Source organism: Mirounga angustirostris, unplaced genomic scaffold (genome assembly GCF_029215605.1).
Source record: "Mirounga angustirostris isolate CCGP_5_RB_7025 unplaced genomic scaffold, mMirAng1.0.hap1 SCAF_1, whole genome shotgun sequence".
NCBI lineage: Eukaryota > Metazoa > Chordata > Mammalia > Carnivora > Phocidae > Mirounga > Mirounga angustirostris.
The window spans coordinates 82,098,080-82,111,909 of NW_026991709.1; the positions used below are offsets into that span (position 1 = coordinate 82,098,080).

General features: G+C 41.0%; 1 protein-coding gene across 4 annotated transcripts in view; it reads left to right on the forward strand.

The window, feature by feature from the left end:
• MCF2L2 (MCF.2 cell line derived transforming sequence-like 2) overlaps positions 1-13,830 on the forward strand; it is a 247,500-nt gene that overhangs the window by 32,592 nt on the left and 201,078 nt on the right. For all 4 annotated transcript variants that reach the window (XM_064584686.1, XM_064584683.1, XM_064584689.1 and 1 more), the window contains one exon: positions 1,008-1,091. In XM_064584686.1, coding sequence (XP_064440756.1) covers positions 1,008-1,091 — 84 coding nt within the window. Of the gene's footprint in view, positions 1-1,007; positions 1,092-13,830 lie in introns of those variants that run through there.

Sequence of the window (13,830 nt, forward strand, 5' to 3'; positions counted from 1 at the left end):
GGCCTGGGTTTACCTGCTTTCCTTCAGAGAAAGTGGTAGAATTCATTGAGAAGGCTCTTAGTATGTATATATTTATGTATATATGTAGGTATGTTTTTAAGATTTTATTTTTTTATTCATGAGAGACAGAGAGAGAGGGAGAGGCAGAGGGAGAAGCAGGCTCCCTGTGGAGCAGGGAGCCCGATGCGGGGTAGGGAGCCCGATGTGGGACTTGATCCCAGAACCCTGGGATCATGACCTGAGCTGAAGGCAGACGCTTAACCAACTGAGCCACCCAGGCACCTAAGAAGGGTCTTAGCATTTAAACTGGCACTTGCCCCAGCTCTTACAAGACTTTCAGGGAGCGCCTTGGTGGATCAGTCCATTGAACGTCCGTCCCACTCTTGGTTTTGGCTCAGGTCATGGTCTTAGGGTCCTGAGATTGAGCCCCGGTCAGCTCTGCACTCAGTGAGAGTCTGCTTGAGATTTTTTCCCCTCCCTTTCCCTCTGTTCCTTCCCTTGCTCGTGTGCAAGCACTTTTCTCAAAGAAATAAGTAAATAAGTAAATAAATAAATAAAATCTTAAAAAGAAAAAACTTTTAGCAAACAAATATGGTAAAGGCCTTTCCAGACAAAGGGCTATAACTAGTATTTACCGAGCACCTACTGTGTACATCCCCATATATATCATCTCCTTTAACTTTCACACTAAAGCTGAGAAGGTTCTGGGAGGAGCTTCCAAATAGAACCTTCCTATTGGTCAATGTTACAATATCATACCATTACCCTGACTCCAGGCTGAATCAATGGCAGATACCTATTTAGCATCAATATATAAGACTATTTGACTCTGCCTTTTTCATTTTTTTTAGATTCTCTGGGATATAATTAAATGAGGATAATACTATCTTAGGCAGTGAGAGTGTGAAAATGCCTTCCTATTCCCTTTCTTCCCCCACCCTCACTTCCTTTTAAATTCTCTTTGTGATTTACACAAATTTAACCTAATTTATATTTCATTTGTGCAGATGAAATTATGCAGCAGGAAATCAGGCCCTTGGTGGCAGTGGACCTAATTGAACAACTTCACAGACAGTTTGCCATTCTCTCAGGTAAGGGGCAAATTAATTTGTATTTTAGATTTTGTTGCGGGGGATCTTGTTGGGAAGGGCCAAGCCTCTTGAACCTGGATGAACAGTGTACCCAAGTCTTAGACATCCCTTCAGCCTCTCCCAGAGTTACAATGAACAGCTGGAGGAGGGTCAGATCTCATAGATGTCATTCCTATTGCTGTTGAATGCAATTTGATCTTCCTTAAGGGAGTACATTTCTTTGAGGTTGTTGTTAAGAACAGAGCTAAAAAGATTTTGAGGAAGGGAAAGGAAATAACTACTGATATCAACTGCCACCATGATGTTCTTCCTACATTCTTGATGGAGGTTTTTCCCAAGATCTAACCTTAAGAGAGTGGTTTTAAGGGTTCATGAGCATTGGTGAGGTTATTTTTTCTCTTTGAGATTTGTCTTTTAATCTTAGCTCTTATGGACCTAATTTTAATGCATTGATTTCCATTGAGCATTTGGGAATAAAGAGAGGCTAATGTTCATAAAAGGCTAGAAATTTTCTGAGCCTAGGCACAACCCTGAGAAGTTGTCATTACCAGAATACTCTTCTTTCTTATTTCTTAGCGAATGTTGACATGACTTTGATTACTGAAACTGGAGATACATACCAAACCCTAAATTACAGTTAGACCTGTCTTAGAAGCATGGTGTGAAATTGTCCTTAGCACACATCACAGAGGAATAAGGTGGCAAGTTACTCTCCTCATCTTTTACACCTGAAAAAAGCAACAAAGCTACCTTAGTTCCATCACAGAGAATATGAAGTTGGTATGAATTTAACCCTACAACATGGGATATTAAAAGAGACACATTTCTGGGGGGCGGAGCAAGATGGCGGAGGAGTAGGAGACCTGGATTTCATATGGTTCCAGGAATTCAGCTGGATAGGGATCACACCATTCTGAACACCTACAAACTCAACAGGAGATCGAAGAAAAGAATAGCAACAACTCTCTGAACAGAAAAGTGACCACTTTCTGGAAGGTAGGACGTGTGGAGAAGTGAATCCGAGGCGATATTTGGGAGGATAGACGGCGGGGGAGGGGGCTTCCGTTGACTGCTTCTGGCACGTGATAGAGCCGCGGAGCACAAAATCAGAACTTTTAGAAGTCTGCTCCACTGAGGGAGGTCGCTCCAGTGGCTAAGTGGGGGGTGGAACCCTCGCCGGACAGTGTGGTCTCAGGACCCTCGGGGTCACAAAGACTGGGGGTGCTTGAGTGTGGCAGAGCTCCCAGGTATCGGAGCGGGGAAGCCGACTGCAGAGACGGAGCTGAGGCGCAGGCTCTCAGCTCGGGGTTGCCATAAACTGTGATCCATGGCACAGTCCCTCCTCCAGCAGGGACCCAACAAGCGGCAGATCTGGGGAGACTCCCCTTCCTCCCCTGGAAGGAGCGGCGCAGAAGCACACAGCAGGGATCTGTTGGGTTTGGAGACTCCACACCGAGTTGGGTGCCAGAGATAGAAACGCTCGGTCACAGGCCGGGTGAGCATGGAGTGCGGCCAGACACTGGGGAGACGGGAGTGATTGACTGCTTTTCTCTGGGGGCTCACTGAGGAGCAGGGCCCCGAGTTCTCGGCTTCTCTGGGGCGGAGATTGGGAGGCCGCCATTTTCACTCTCTTCCTCCAAAGCTGTACCGAAAGCTTGCAGGGAACAAAAGCTCCAGAGAGCAAACCCGAGCAGATACTTAGCTGCCACCCGGCAAGGGTGGGGCAATTCCGCCTCCCACAAAGACATTTGGGAACCACAGCAACAGGCCCCTCCCCCAGAAGATCCACAAGAACAGCCAGCCAAGACCAAGTTTACCGAACAATGAGAACGGCAGAACTCCAGCGCTAGGGGGATACTGCACATAGAATCCATAGCTTTTTTACCATGATTCTTTAGTCTTTCAAAGTTAATTTTATTTTTTAACTGTCTTTTTTTTTTTAAATTTTTCTTCTTCCCTTTTTCAACCAACATCTTATCAATCCCTTTTTTAAAAAATATTTTTATTTTTCATTTTTAGAGTCATATTCTATCCCTTCATAGTAGTTACCCTTATTTTTGGCATATATATATAAGTTGTTCTCTCTTTAAAATTTTGAGATACAGTTTCTTCTAACAGATCAAAATATACCCTAAATCTCTAGTGTATGGCTTTGTTCCAGTCTCCTGCCTGATCACATTCTCTCCCTTTTTTTTCCTTTTTTTTAATCCTCTTCTTTATTTTTTCAAACAACTTCTTATCAATTCCTTTTATAACATTTTTTATAATTTCCATCTTTACAGTCATATTCCATCCCTTCATTGTATCAACCCTTATTTTTGTACATATATAAGTTTTTCTTCCTTTAAAATTTTAGGAGGCACTTTCTTCTAACAGGCCAAAATACACCCAAAATCTAGTGTGTGGCACTGATTTATGCACCAGCCTGATCATATTTGATCATATTGTTTTTTTTTTTGTTTTGTTCTGTTTTTGTTTGTTTTTATCTTTTTCTTTTTCTTTTTTCTTTCCTTCCATTTCTTTCCCCCTGGTTTCAGGTCTTTTCTGATTTGTTTAGAGTATACTTTCTGGGGACATTGTTACCCTGTTAGCATTTTGTTCTCTCATTCATCTATTCTCCTCTGGACAAAATGACAAGATGGAAAAAATCACCTCAACAAAAAGAACAAGAGGTAGTACCGACTGCCAGGGACCTACTCAATATGGACATTAGTACGATGTCGGACCTAGAGTTCAGAATCATGATTTTAAAGATACTAGCTGGGCTTGAAAAAAGCATGGAAGTTATTAGAGAAACCCTCTCTGGAGAAATAAAAGAACTAAAATCTAACCAAGTCGAAATAAAAAAGGCTATTAATGAGGTGCAATCAAAAATGGGGGCGCTAACTGCTAGGATAAATGAGGCAGAAGAGAGAATCAGTGATATAGAAGACCAAATGATGGAAAATAAAGAAGCTGAGAAAAGAGAGATAAACAACTACTGGATCACGAGGGCAGAATTAGAGAGATAATCAATACCATAAGATGAAACAGCATTAGAATAATTGGGATCCCAGAAGAAGAAGAAAGAGAGAGGGGGCAGAAGGTATATTGGAGCAAATTATAGCAGAGAACTTCCCTAATTTGGGGAACGAAACAGGCATCAAAATCCAGGAGGCACAGAGAACCCCTCTCAAAATCAATAAAAATAGGTAAACACCCCGACATCTAATAGTAAAACTTACGAGTCTCAGAGACAAAGAGGAAATCCTGAAAGCAACTCGGGACAAGAGATATGTAACCTACAATGGTAGAAACATTAGATTGGCAACAGACCTATCCACAGAGACCTGGCAGGCCAGAGAGGGCCAGCATGATATATTCAGAGCACTAAATGAGAAAAATATGCAGCCAAGAATACTATATCCAGCTAGGCTGTCTTGAAAATAGAAGGAGAGATAAAAAGCTTCCAGGACAAACAAAAACTAAAGGAATTTGCAAACACAAAACCAGCCCTACAAGAAATATTGAAAGGGGTCCTCTAAGCAAAGAGAGAGCCTAAAAGTAACATAGACCAGAAAGGAACACAGACAATATACAGTAACACTCACCTTACAGGCAATACAATGGCACTAAATTCCTATCTTTCAATAGTTACCCTGAATGTAAATGGGCTAAACGCCCCAATCAAAAGACACAGGCTAACAGACTGGATTAAAAAACAAGATCCATCGATATGTTGTCTGCAAGAGACTCATTTTAGAACCAAAGACACCCCCAGATTGAAAGTGAGGGGGTGGAAAACCATTTACCGTGCTAATGGACACCAAAAGAAAGCTGGGGTGGCAATCCTTATATCAGACAAAGTAGATTTTAAATCAAAGACTGTAATAAGAGATGAGGAAGGACACTATATCCTACTTAAAGGGTCTATCCAACAAGAAGATCTAACAATTGTAAATATCTATGCCCCTAACATGGGAGCAGCCAATTATATAAGGCATTTAATAACAAAAGCAAAGAAACACATTGACAACAATACAATAATAGTGGGGGACTTTAACATCCCCCTCACTGAAATGGACAGATCATCTAAGCAAAAGATCAACAAGGAAATGAAGACTTTAAATGACACACTGGACCAAATGGACTTCATAGACATATTCAGAACATTCCATCCCAAAGCAACAGAATACACATTCTTCTCTAGTGCCCATGGAACATTCTCCAGAATAGATCACATCCTAGATCACAAATCAGGTCTCAACCAGTACCAAAAGATTGGGATTATTCCCTGCCTATTTTCAGACCACAATGCTTTGAAACTAGAACTCAATCACAAGAGGAAAGTCAGAAAGAACTCAAATACATGGAGGCTAAAGAGCATCCTACTAAGGAATGAATCGGTCAACCAGGAAATTAAAGAAGAATTAAAAAAATTCTTGGAAACCAATGAAAATGAAAACACAACCGTTCAAAATCTTTGGGATACAGCAAAGGCAGTCCTAAGAGGAAAGTATATAGCAATAAAGCCTTTCTCAAGAAACAAGAAAGGTTTCAAATACACAACCTAACCCTACACCTAAAGGAGCTAGAGAAAAAACAGCAAATGAAGCCTAAACCCAGCAGGAGAAGAGAAATAATAAAGATCAGAGCAGAAATCAATGAAATAGAAACCAAAAGAACAGTAGAACAGATCAATGAAACTGGGAGCTGGTTCTTTGAAAGAATTAACAAGATTGATAAACCCCTGGCCAGACTTATCAAAAAGAAAAGAGAAATGACCCAAATCAACAAAATCATGAATGAAAGAGGAGAGATCACAACCAACACCAAAGAAATACAAACAATTATAAGACCATATTATGAGCAACTCTATGCCAGCCAATTAGATAACCTGGAAGAAATGGATGCATTCCTAGAGACGCATCAACTACCAAAACTGAACCAGGAAGAAATAGAAAACCTGAACAGACCTATAACCACTAAGGAAGTTGAAGCAGTCATCAAAAATCTTCCAACAAACAAAAGCCCAGGGCCAGATGGCTTCCCAGGGGAATTCTACCAAACATTTAAAGAAGAATTAATACCTATTCTTCTGAAACTGTTCCAAAAAATAGAAGTGGAAGGAAAACTTCCAAACTTGTTTTATGAGGCCACCATTACCTTGATCCCAAAACCAGGCAAAGACCCCATCAAAAAGGAGAATTACAGACCAATATCCTTGATGAACATGGATGCAAAAATTCTCACCAAAATACTAGCCAATAGGATCCAACAGTACATTAAAAGGATTATTCACCATGACCAATGGGATTTATCCCTGGGCTGCAAGGTTGGTTCAGATCCGCAAATCAATCAACGTGATACAATACATTAACAAAAGAAAGAAGAAGAATCATATGATCCTCTCAATAGATGCAGAAAAAGCATTTGACAAAGTACAGCATCCTTTCTTGATCAAAACTCTTCAGAGTATAGGGATAGAGGGTACATACCTCAATATCATAAAAGCCATCTATGAAAAACCTACAGCAAATATCATTCTCAATGGGCAAAAACTGAGAGCTTTCCCCCTAAGGTCAGGAACGCGGCAGGCATGTCCACTATCACCACTGCTATTCAACATAGTATTAGAAGTCCTAGCCACAGCAATCAGACAACAAAAAGAAATAAAAGGCATCCAAATCAGCAAAGAAGAAGTCAAACTCTCACTGTTTGCAGATGATATGATACTTTATGTGGAAAACCCCAAAGACTCCACCCCAAAACTGCTAGAACTCATACAGGAATTCAGTAAAGTGGCAGGATATAAAATCAATGCACAGAAATCAGTGGCATTCCTATACACCAACAACGAGACAGAAGAAAGAGAAATTAAGGAGTCGATCCCATTTACAATTGCACCCAAAACCATAAGATACCTAGGAATAAATCTAACCAAAGACACAAAGGATCTGTACTCAGAAAACTATAAAATACTCATGAAAAAAATTGAGGAAGACACAAAGAAATGGAAAAACATTCCATGCTCATGGATTGGAAGAACAAATATTGTGAAGATGTCAATCCTACCTAGAGCAGTCTACACATTCAATGCAATCCCCCATCAAAATACCATCCACTTTTTTCAAAGAAATGGAACAAATAATCCTAAAATTTGTATGGAACCAGAAAAGACCCCGAATAACCAGAGGAATGTTGAAAAAGAAGGGCAAAGCTGGCGGCATCACAATTCCGGACTTCAAGCTCTATTACAAAGCTGTCATCATCAAGACATATGGTACTGGCACAAAAACAGACAGATAGATCAATGGAAGAGAATAGAGAGCCCAGAAATAGACCCTCAACTCTGCGGTCAACTAATCTTCAACAAAGCAGGAAAGAATGTCCAATGGAAAAAAAGACAGTCTCTTCAACAAATGGTGTTGGGAAAATTGGACAGCCACATGCAGAAGAATGAAACTGGACCATTTCCTTACACCACACACAAAAATAGACTCCAAGTGGTTGAAAGACCTCAAGTGAGACAGGAGTCCATCAGAATCCTAAAGGAGAACACAGGCAGCAACCTCTTTGACCTCAGCCGCAGCAACTTCTTCCTAGAAACCTCACCAAAGGCAAGGGAAGCAAGGGCAAAAATGAACTATTGGGACTTCATCAAGATAAAAAGCTTTTGCACAGCAAAAGAAACAGTCAACTAAACCAAAACACAACCGACAGAATGGGAGACGATATTTGCAAATGACATATCAGATAAAGGGCTAGTATCCAAAATCTATAAAGAACTTATTAAACTCAACACCCAAAGAACAAAGAATCCAATCGAGAAATGGGCAGAAGACATGAACAGACATTTTTCCAAAGAAGACATCCAAATGGCCAACAGACACATGAAAAAGTGCTCAACATCACTCAGCATCAGGGAAATCCAAATCAAAACCTCAATGAGATACCACCTCACACCAGTCAGAATGGCTAAAATTAACAAGTCAGGAAACGACACATGTTGGCGGGGATGTGGAGAAAGGGGAAGCCTCCTACACTGTTGGTGGGAATGCAAGCTGGTGCAGCCACTCTGGAAAACAGTATGGAGGTTCCTCAAAAAGTTGAAAATAGAGCTACCATATGATCCAGCAATTGCACTACTGGGTATTTACCCCAAAGATAGAAATGTAGGGATCCGAAGGGGTACATGCACCCCGATGTTTATAGCAGCAATGTCCACAATAGCCAAACTGTGGAAAGAGCCAAGATGTCCATTGACAGATGAATGGATAACGAAGATGTGGTATATATATACAATGGAATATTATGCAGCCATCAAAAGGAATGAGATCTTGCCATTTGCAAGGACGTGGATGGAACTGGAGGGTGTTATGCTGAGCGAAATAAGTCAATCAGAGAAAGACATGTATCATACGACCTCACTGATATGAGGAATTCTTAATGTCAGGAAATAAACTGAGGGTTGCTGGAGTGGTGGGAGTAGGAGGGATGGGGTGGCTGGGTGATAGACATTGGGGAGGGTATGTGCTATGGTGAACGCTGTGAAGTGTGCAAGACTGTTGAATCACAGATCTGTACCTCTGAAACAAATAATGCAATATATGTTAAGAAAAAAAAAAAGGAAGTAGATAGCAGGAGGGGAAGAATGAAGGGGGGAAAATTGGAGGGGGAGACGAACCATGAGAGACTATGGACTCTGAAAAACAAACTGAGGGTTCTGGAGGGGAGGGGGGTGGGAAGATGTGTTCACCTGGTGATAGGTATTAAAGAGGGCACGTTCTGCATGGAGCACTGGGTGTTATGCACAAACAATGAATCATGGAACATTACATCAAAAACTAATGATGTGATGTATGGTGATTAACATAACAATAAAAAATTAAAAAAAAAAGACATTTCTTTTCTTTCTTTAAATCATATTTAATCTGCTCCCAAGACCTTATCTTACTGAGTTTAAGGGAAATGCAATCTCTGTTATTGGAATACCTCTCCCCATCCCAGAGTTGTATCCTAGGTGGGGACATCTTATACAATCCAGACATTCTGGGGAATTCTCTGGTCTTTCCTCCACATTGGTCACTGCTCATATAGTCACTGAAAGCTCTGTAAGTACAAAGTTCTCATTTTTTTTTTTTTTTTAATCTCTACCTGTATTGCTTGGAACAGAAACTGTAACATAATAGGAGCTCAGTTCAAAGTTATCCGAGTCCTCCTGGTCTGTCCTGTGAGGACTGCTCCTCACATCCCCGGCCTAGGCACCACGGTCTTGGCCCTGGTGGGGGTACCTAACCAGCCTCCTGAAGGTGCAGTCTCACAGCTTCTCACAGGGAGAGCCTTATACCACAGAAGGCTGCAAGGCTCACGTGCATCAGGGTCTGGAATGGATGATGGGTGAGGTGGAGTGGATTTCTGTACCCTTACACCAAAACTTGAATGCCCCAGCACAGGATGCTGGCATATATAACGGCTCATCTGGGGAAGGAGTCCAGTGACTGATTAATTTATGCATTAAGTGATCCAAAGTTACCCCTTTTGAATATTACCGAGGTGCTTCTCTCTATTCTTATTTCTCAGAGGCAATAAATAAATGGGTATCAGACAACTAGGGCAACAGCTAGGTTCTCCTGTTGGCCAGCTGCATCTCCTTGGGCAACTTAGTTCTCCAAGCCTCACTTTCCTCATTTGGGGAATGAATGGGTGGGATCATCATAATTTTGAGGATCAAAGACATAGCATATGAAAAATGCTTAGCATTGCAACTACCAACTAAATGACTTTTTTTTCTGATATATTTTAATCCCATAAAAATGCTTATTTTAAGGTTATAGTACAAGAAATAGTTTTTGGCATGATATAGTTTGTATAAGGAACCAAAGCCAAGCCATGCTCACAGTTGAAATGATGTAAAGTGCCACAACTAAGTCAGTAATAGAGAGAATTGTCGCTCTTTAATGGAGAACATAGAACTATAGAAACACACACTGGGCCAAAGAGGACACCTCTGTGTTAGGAAAGTCACTTTGACTGTGGCAGAGACAATCTTTCATTTTTGAGCTTCTCTCGTCATCCTGTGGCCTCAAGTTTGCCCTTCTTAGGAAGAACTTAGGTTCTCTGAGTCAGCACTTTCTTGGAATTACTAGGTCTGCTTTTCGTCCTTACCGAAAGTGGCAGCAAATGTCAGTAAGGAGGGTGTTGTGGGTGCCTGTGTCTCTGTGGTGGTAAAACAGAAGTCCCTGGACTTAGGTCTTTTCCCATCACTGTGGCAACCTAGCTATGGCCTCTGGGGTCACGGCAGTTTTCCGTTCCCTGATTCAGGCAAGCAGGGTGAGGATATTCCAGCTGCAGACTTTTCTACAGATTCCACTGAGCTCTGGGAAGGGCCAGAGGCCCCGTCAATCAGGAATGCTGGGAAGGACAGGAGGGGGCCTTTTTCTCAGCGAGGCTCCAGTTGCCTGGCCTGTTGTGCTCCGAGTGTGCTCCCAGCTGGCAGGAGAGATGGCTGACCCATGGTGGGGGCCGGATGGTTGGAGGCCTCTGGATGGTCAGGTCCGTGAGCGGGGACCACCGGCAGGAACTGGGGAGTGACCAGGGCTGGGCCTCTGGTAGCTCTGACCTTGAAAGACAATGCATGTTCCCAGTGAACTTGGGATATATCTGAATTTAGGGCTTAGCTAGGGAACAAGAGAATATAAGCAGGTTAGCGTGGTGAAAACACCCTAGGCTTTGGACTCAGACAACTCTGGGTTCACATCCCAACACAGTTAGGATGTTGTTGTGAACCTCAGGTTTCTCATTGGTAAAGTGGTTGTTTTAAGGAAAGTGCCTCGCATAGTATCGGACTATAAGAGAACTTAGCCCATAGGACTTGTCTGTTTGTTTTCTAAGCCACAAAACAAGAGGTCCAAAAGTAGAAATTCCTTGTATCGGATCAGTGACTCCATGACATTAAGGGTGCATCTTTGCGCTTCTCTCGATGTTTCTCTTGTTTTTAAAGTCTTAATGTCAGTATGGTTGCGGCAGCTCCAGATATCAAGTCTGTGTCCAAAGCAGGAAGAAGGTGAATGAGCAATGCTGGTTTCTTCTATTCTTTTTGCCAGGAGAGCAAAAACTTTCCCAGAAGCTCTCAGTAGACTTCTGCTTATGTGTCATCCTGGAACTGTGTCATGTAGCCATTTCTACCAGCAAGGGAGTCAGAAAAGGCAAACATTTAGCTTTGAAATGGCTATAGTAGAAGGTGGTCGGGAGATTAGCCATTTATCAGTATCTACCATAATACCTTTCCTCTAATTAAAAGGAATTATCATTTTCTTTTTCTTTTAATGGTTATTTCCTCCCCTTGGAATCATTGTCTGAAGTTCCCCCTCTCTCTCACATAACACCTTTTAGAAATAATTAATAATGGAGGCATAAAATACTCAGGCCTGTGGAGTCGACAGTGTTCCCTCCCAGCAAGTGGGAAATTCTCACTGAAACAATGGAGACTGTCAAATTAAGGAACTGACCAGAGTCAAAACTTCTGTCTAAATCAGAGATAGAGTTAGTAACTTGGCATCCAGGAAATGAGAACCAATGCAAGAAGGTGTAGAGAGCAGTACTGTTTAAAAGAAATTTACTGTGACCCACATATGTACTTTTAATTTTGTAGTAACAATATTTAAAAAAGCAAGGAGGAACACATGAAATTAATTTTAATAGCATTTTAATTTAACCCAATATATCTAAAATATCATTCCAACAAATCATCAATATTCAAAATTATTGTTGAGCTACTTTACATTTTTTTCATACTAAGTCTTGGAAATCTAGTTTGTATTTCACACTTACAGCACATCTCAATTTGGATTGGTTATATTGCACGTGCTCAACAGCCATATATGTCCAGTGGCTATTGTACTGAGAAGTGTAGACTACAGAAATGGTTCTCAATCAGGTTGGACTGAAATCCTTCTTTTTATAACAAATGACTTGTATTGTCCTCCACTATTCTGAACTGAAATTTATGGATACCATAACCTGTATTAGTTAGGGTGGGCTGAACAGCTATACCAAATAGACTCCGAAGTGTATAGTAGTTCAAACAAACAAAACAGAAATTTAGTTATTTCTCTTGGAGCAGTTCAGCATGTACGTTCATGGTCAGCAGATGACTTTTCTCCATCTTCATTACACATGAAGGTTCCTTCCACTTTATGGCTCATGTTACTATTATCCATTTTGTGGCCATCTTATTATCTGTATCCAGAAAGCAGACAGGGAAAAGAGAGCATACTGCTTCTTCTTTTTTTTTTTTTTTTTAAAGATTTTATTTATGTATTTGACACAGAGAGAGAGATGATGAGAGCAGGAACACAAGCAGGGGGAGTGAGAGAGGGAGAAGCAGGCTTCGCGCTGAGCAGGGAGCCCAATGCGGGCTCAATCCCAGGATGCTGGGATCATGACCTGAGCCGAAGGCAGAAGGCAGACGCTCAACGACTGAGCCACCCAGGCGCCCCGAGCATAAGGCTCCTTAAAAGCCTCAGCTCAGCAACAGCACATACCACATACCATTGACTTGAACTTGGATCAGTTAGATGGATACATTTAATATCATGGGAAGCTAGCAAATGTAGTTTAGTTGTGTGCTCACGGAGTGTGACTAGCTACCCCTTATTTATGCATATACTGAAAAAAAGAAAGTGTAAAGGAGAGTAGTAGAGGAGAAATGAAAGGAAAGTAAGAGTAGTAAAATAATACGTATTTCAATATGTATTTCTAGCTATACTAGGAAAAAAAATGAAGTGGTCAGGTACTCAGAGTCATCATGAATGTGGTAGCTGCAAATGCTGGGTGTGGTGTGGGTGATCAGACCCCCGGGTGGCCTTACTGTAGTGATTTTCCAAAAGAGTAACGATTGTTGATACAGTTCTGAACAAAGTATTACCTTCCTTCAATTTATAGGGTAGTTGCATTCCTGAAAAATTCAGTATATATTTAAACCATTTAAAAATAATTTCTGATTGGGCGCCTGGGTGGCTCAGTTGGTTGGGCGACTGCCTTCGGCTCAGGTCATGATCCTGGAGTCCCGGGATCGAGTCCCGCATCGGGCTCCCTGCACAGCGGGGAGTCTGCTTCTCCCTCTGGCCCTCCCCCCTCTCATGTGCTCTCTCTCAAATAAATAAATAAAATCTTTAAAAAAAAAAAATTTTCTGATTTGTGACACCATGGGTGGACCTTGAGGGTGTTATGCTAAGTGAAAGAAGTTAGACAAGGAAAGGCAAATACTTTACCATTTTACTTGTATGTGGAATCTAAAAAAAAACTGAACTCATAGAAACAGATAAAGATTGGTGGTTGCCAGAGGCAGGGTGGGGGTGGGGGAAATGTAGGAAAGTGGTCAAAAGTACAGACTTCCAGTTACAAGATAAATGTATTCTGGGGATGGAATGTACAGCGTGGTGACTATAGTTAACGGTACCGTATTGTGTATTTGAAAATTGCTAAGAGATTAGATCTGAAGAGTTTGTAAGGTCATTTTTGAGGTGATGGATGTTAATTAAGCTTATTGTGGCGATCATTTTACTATATATATATATTGAATCATTATATATATACCTTAAACTAATACCATATTATATGTCAATTATATCTCAATAAGATGGAAAATATTTAAAAACCCTTTATTATTATGTATGAAACAGAATTTATAGGATCTGTTCACTATAAATGGATTTTTCACTTATAATGAGTTTCTATTAAGGTATTCAGAAATCAC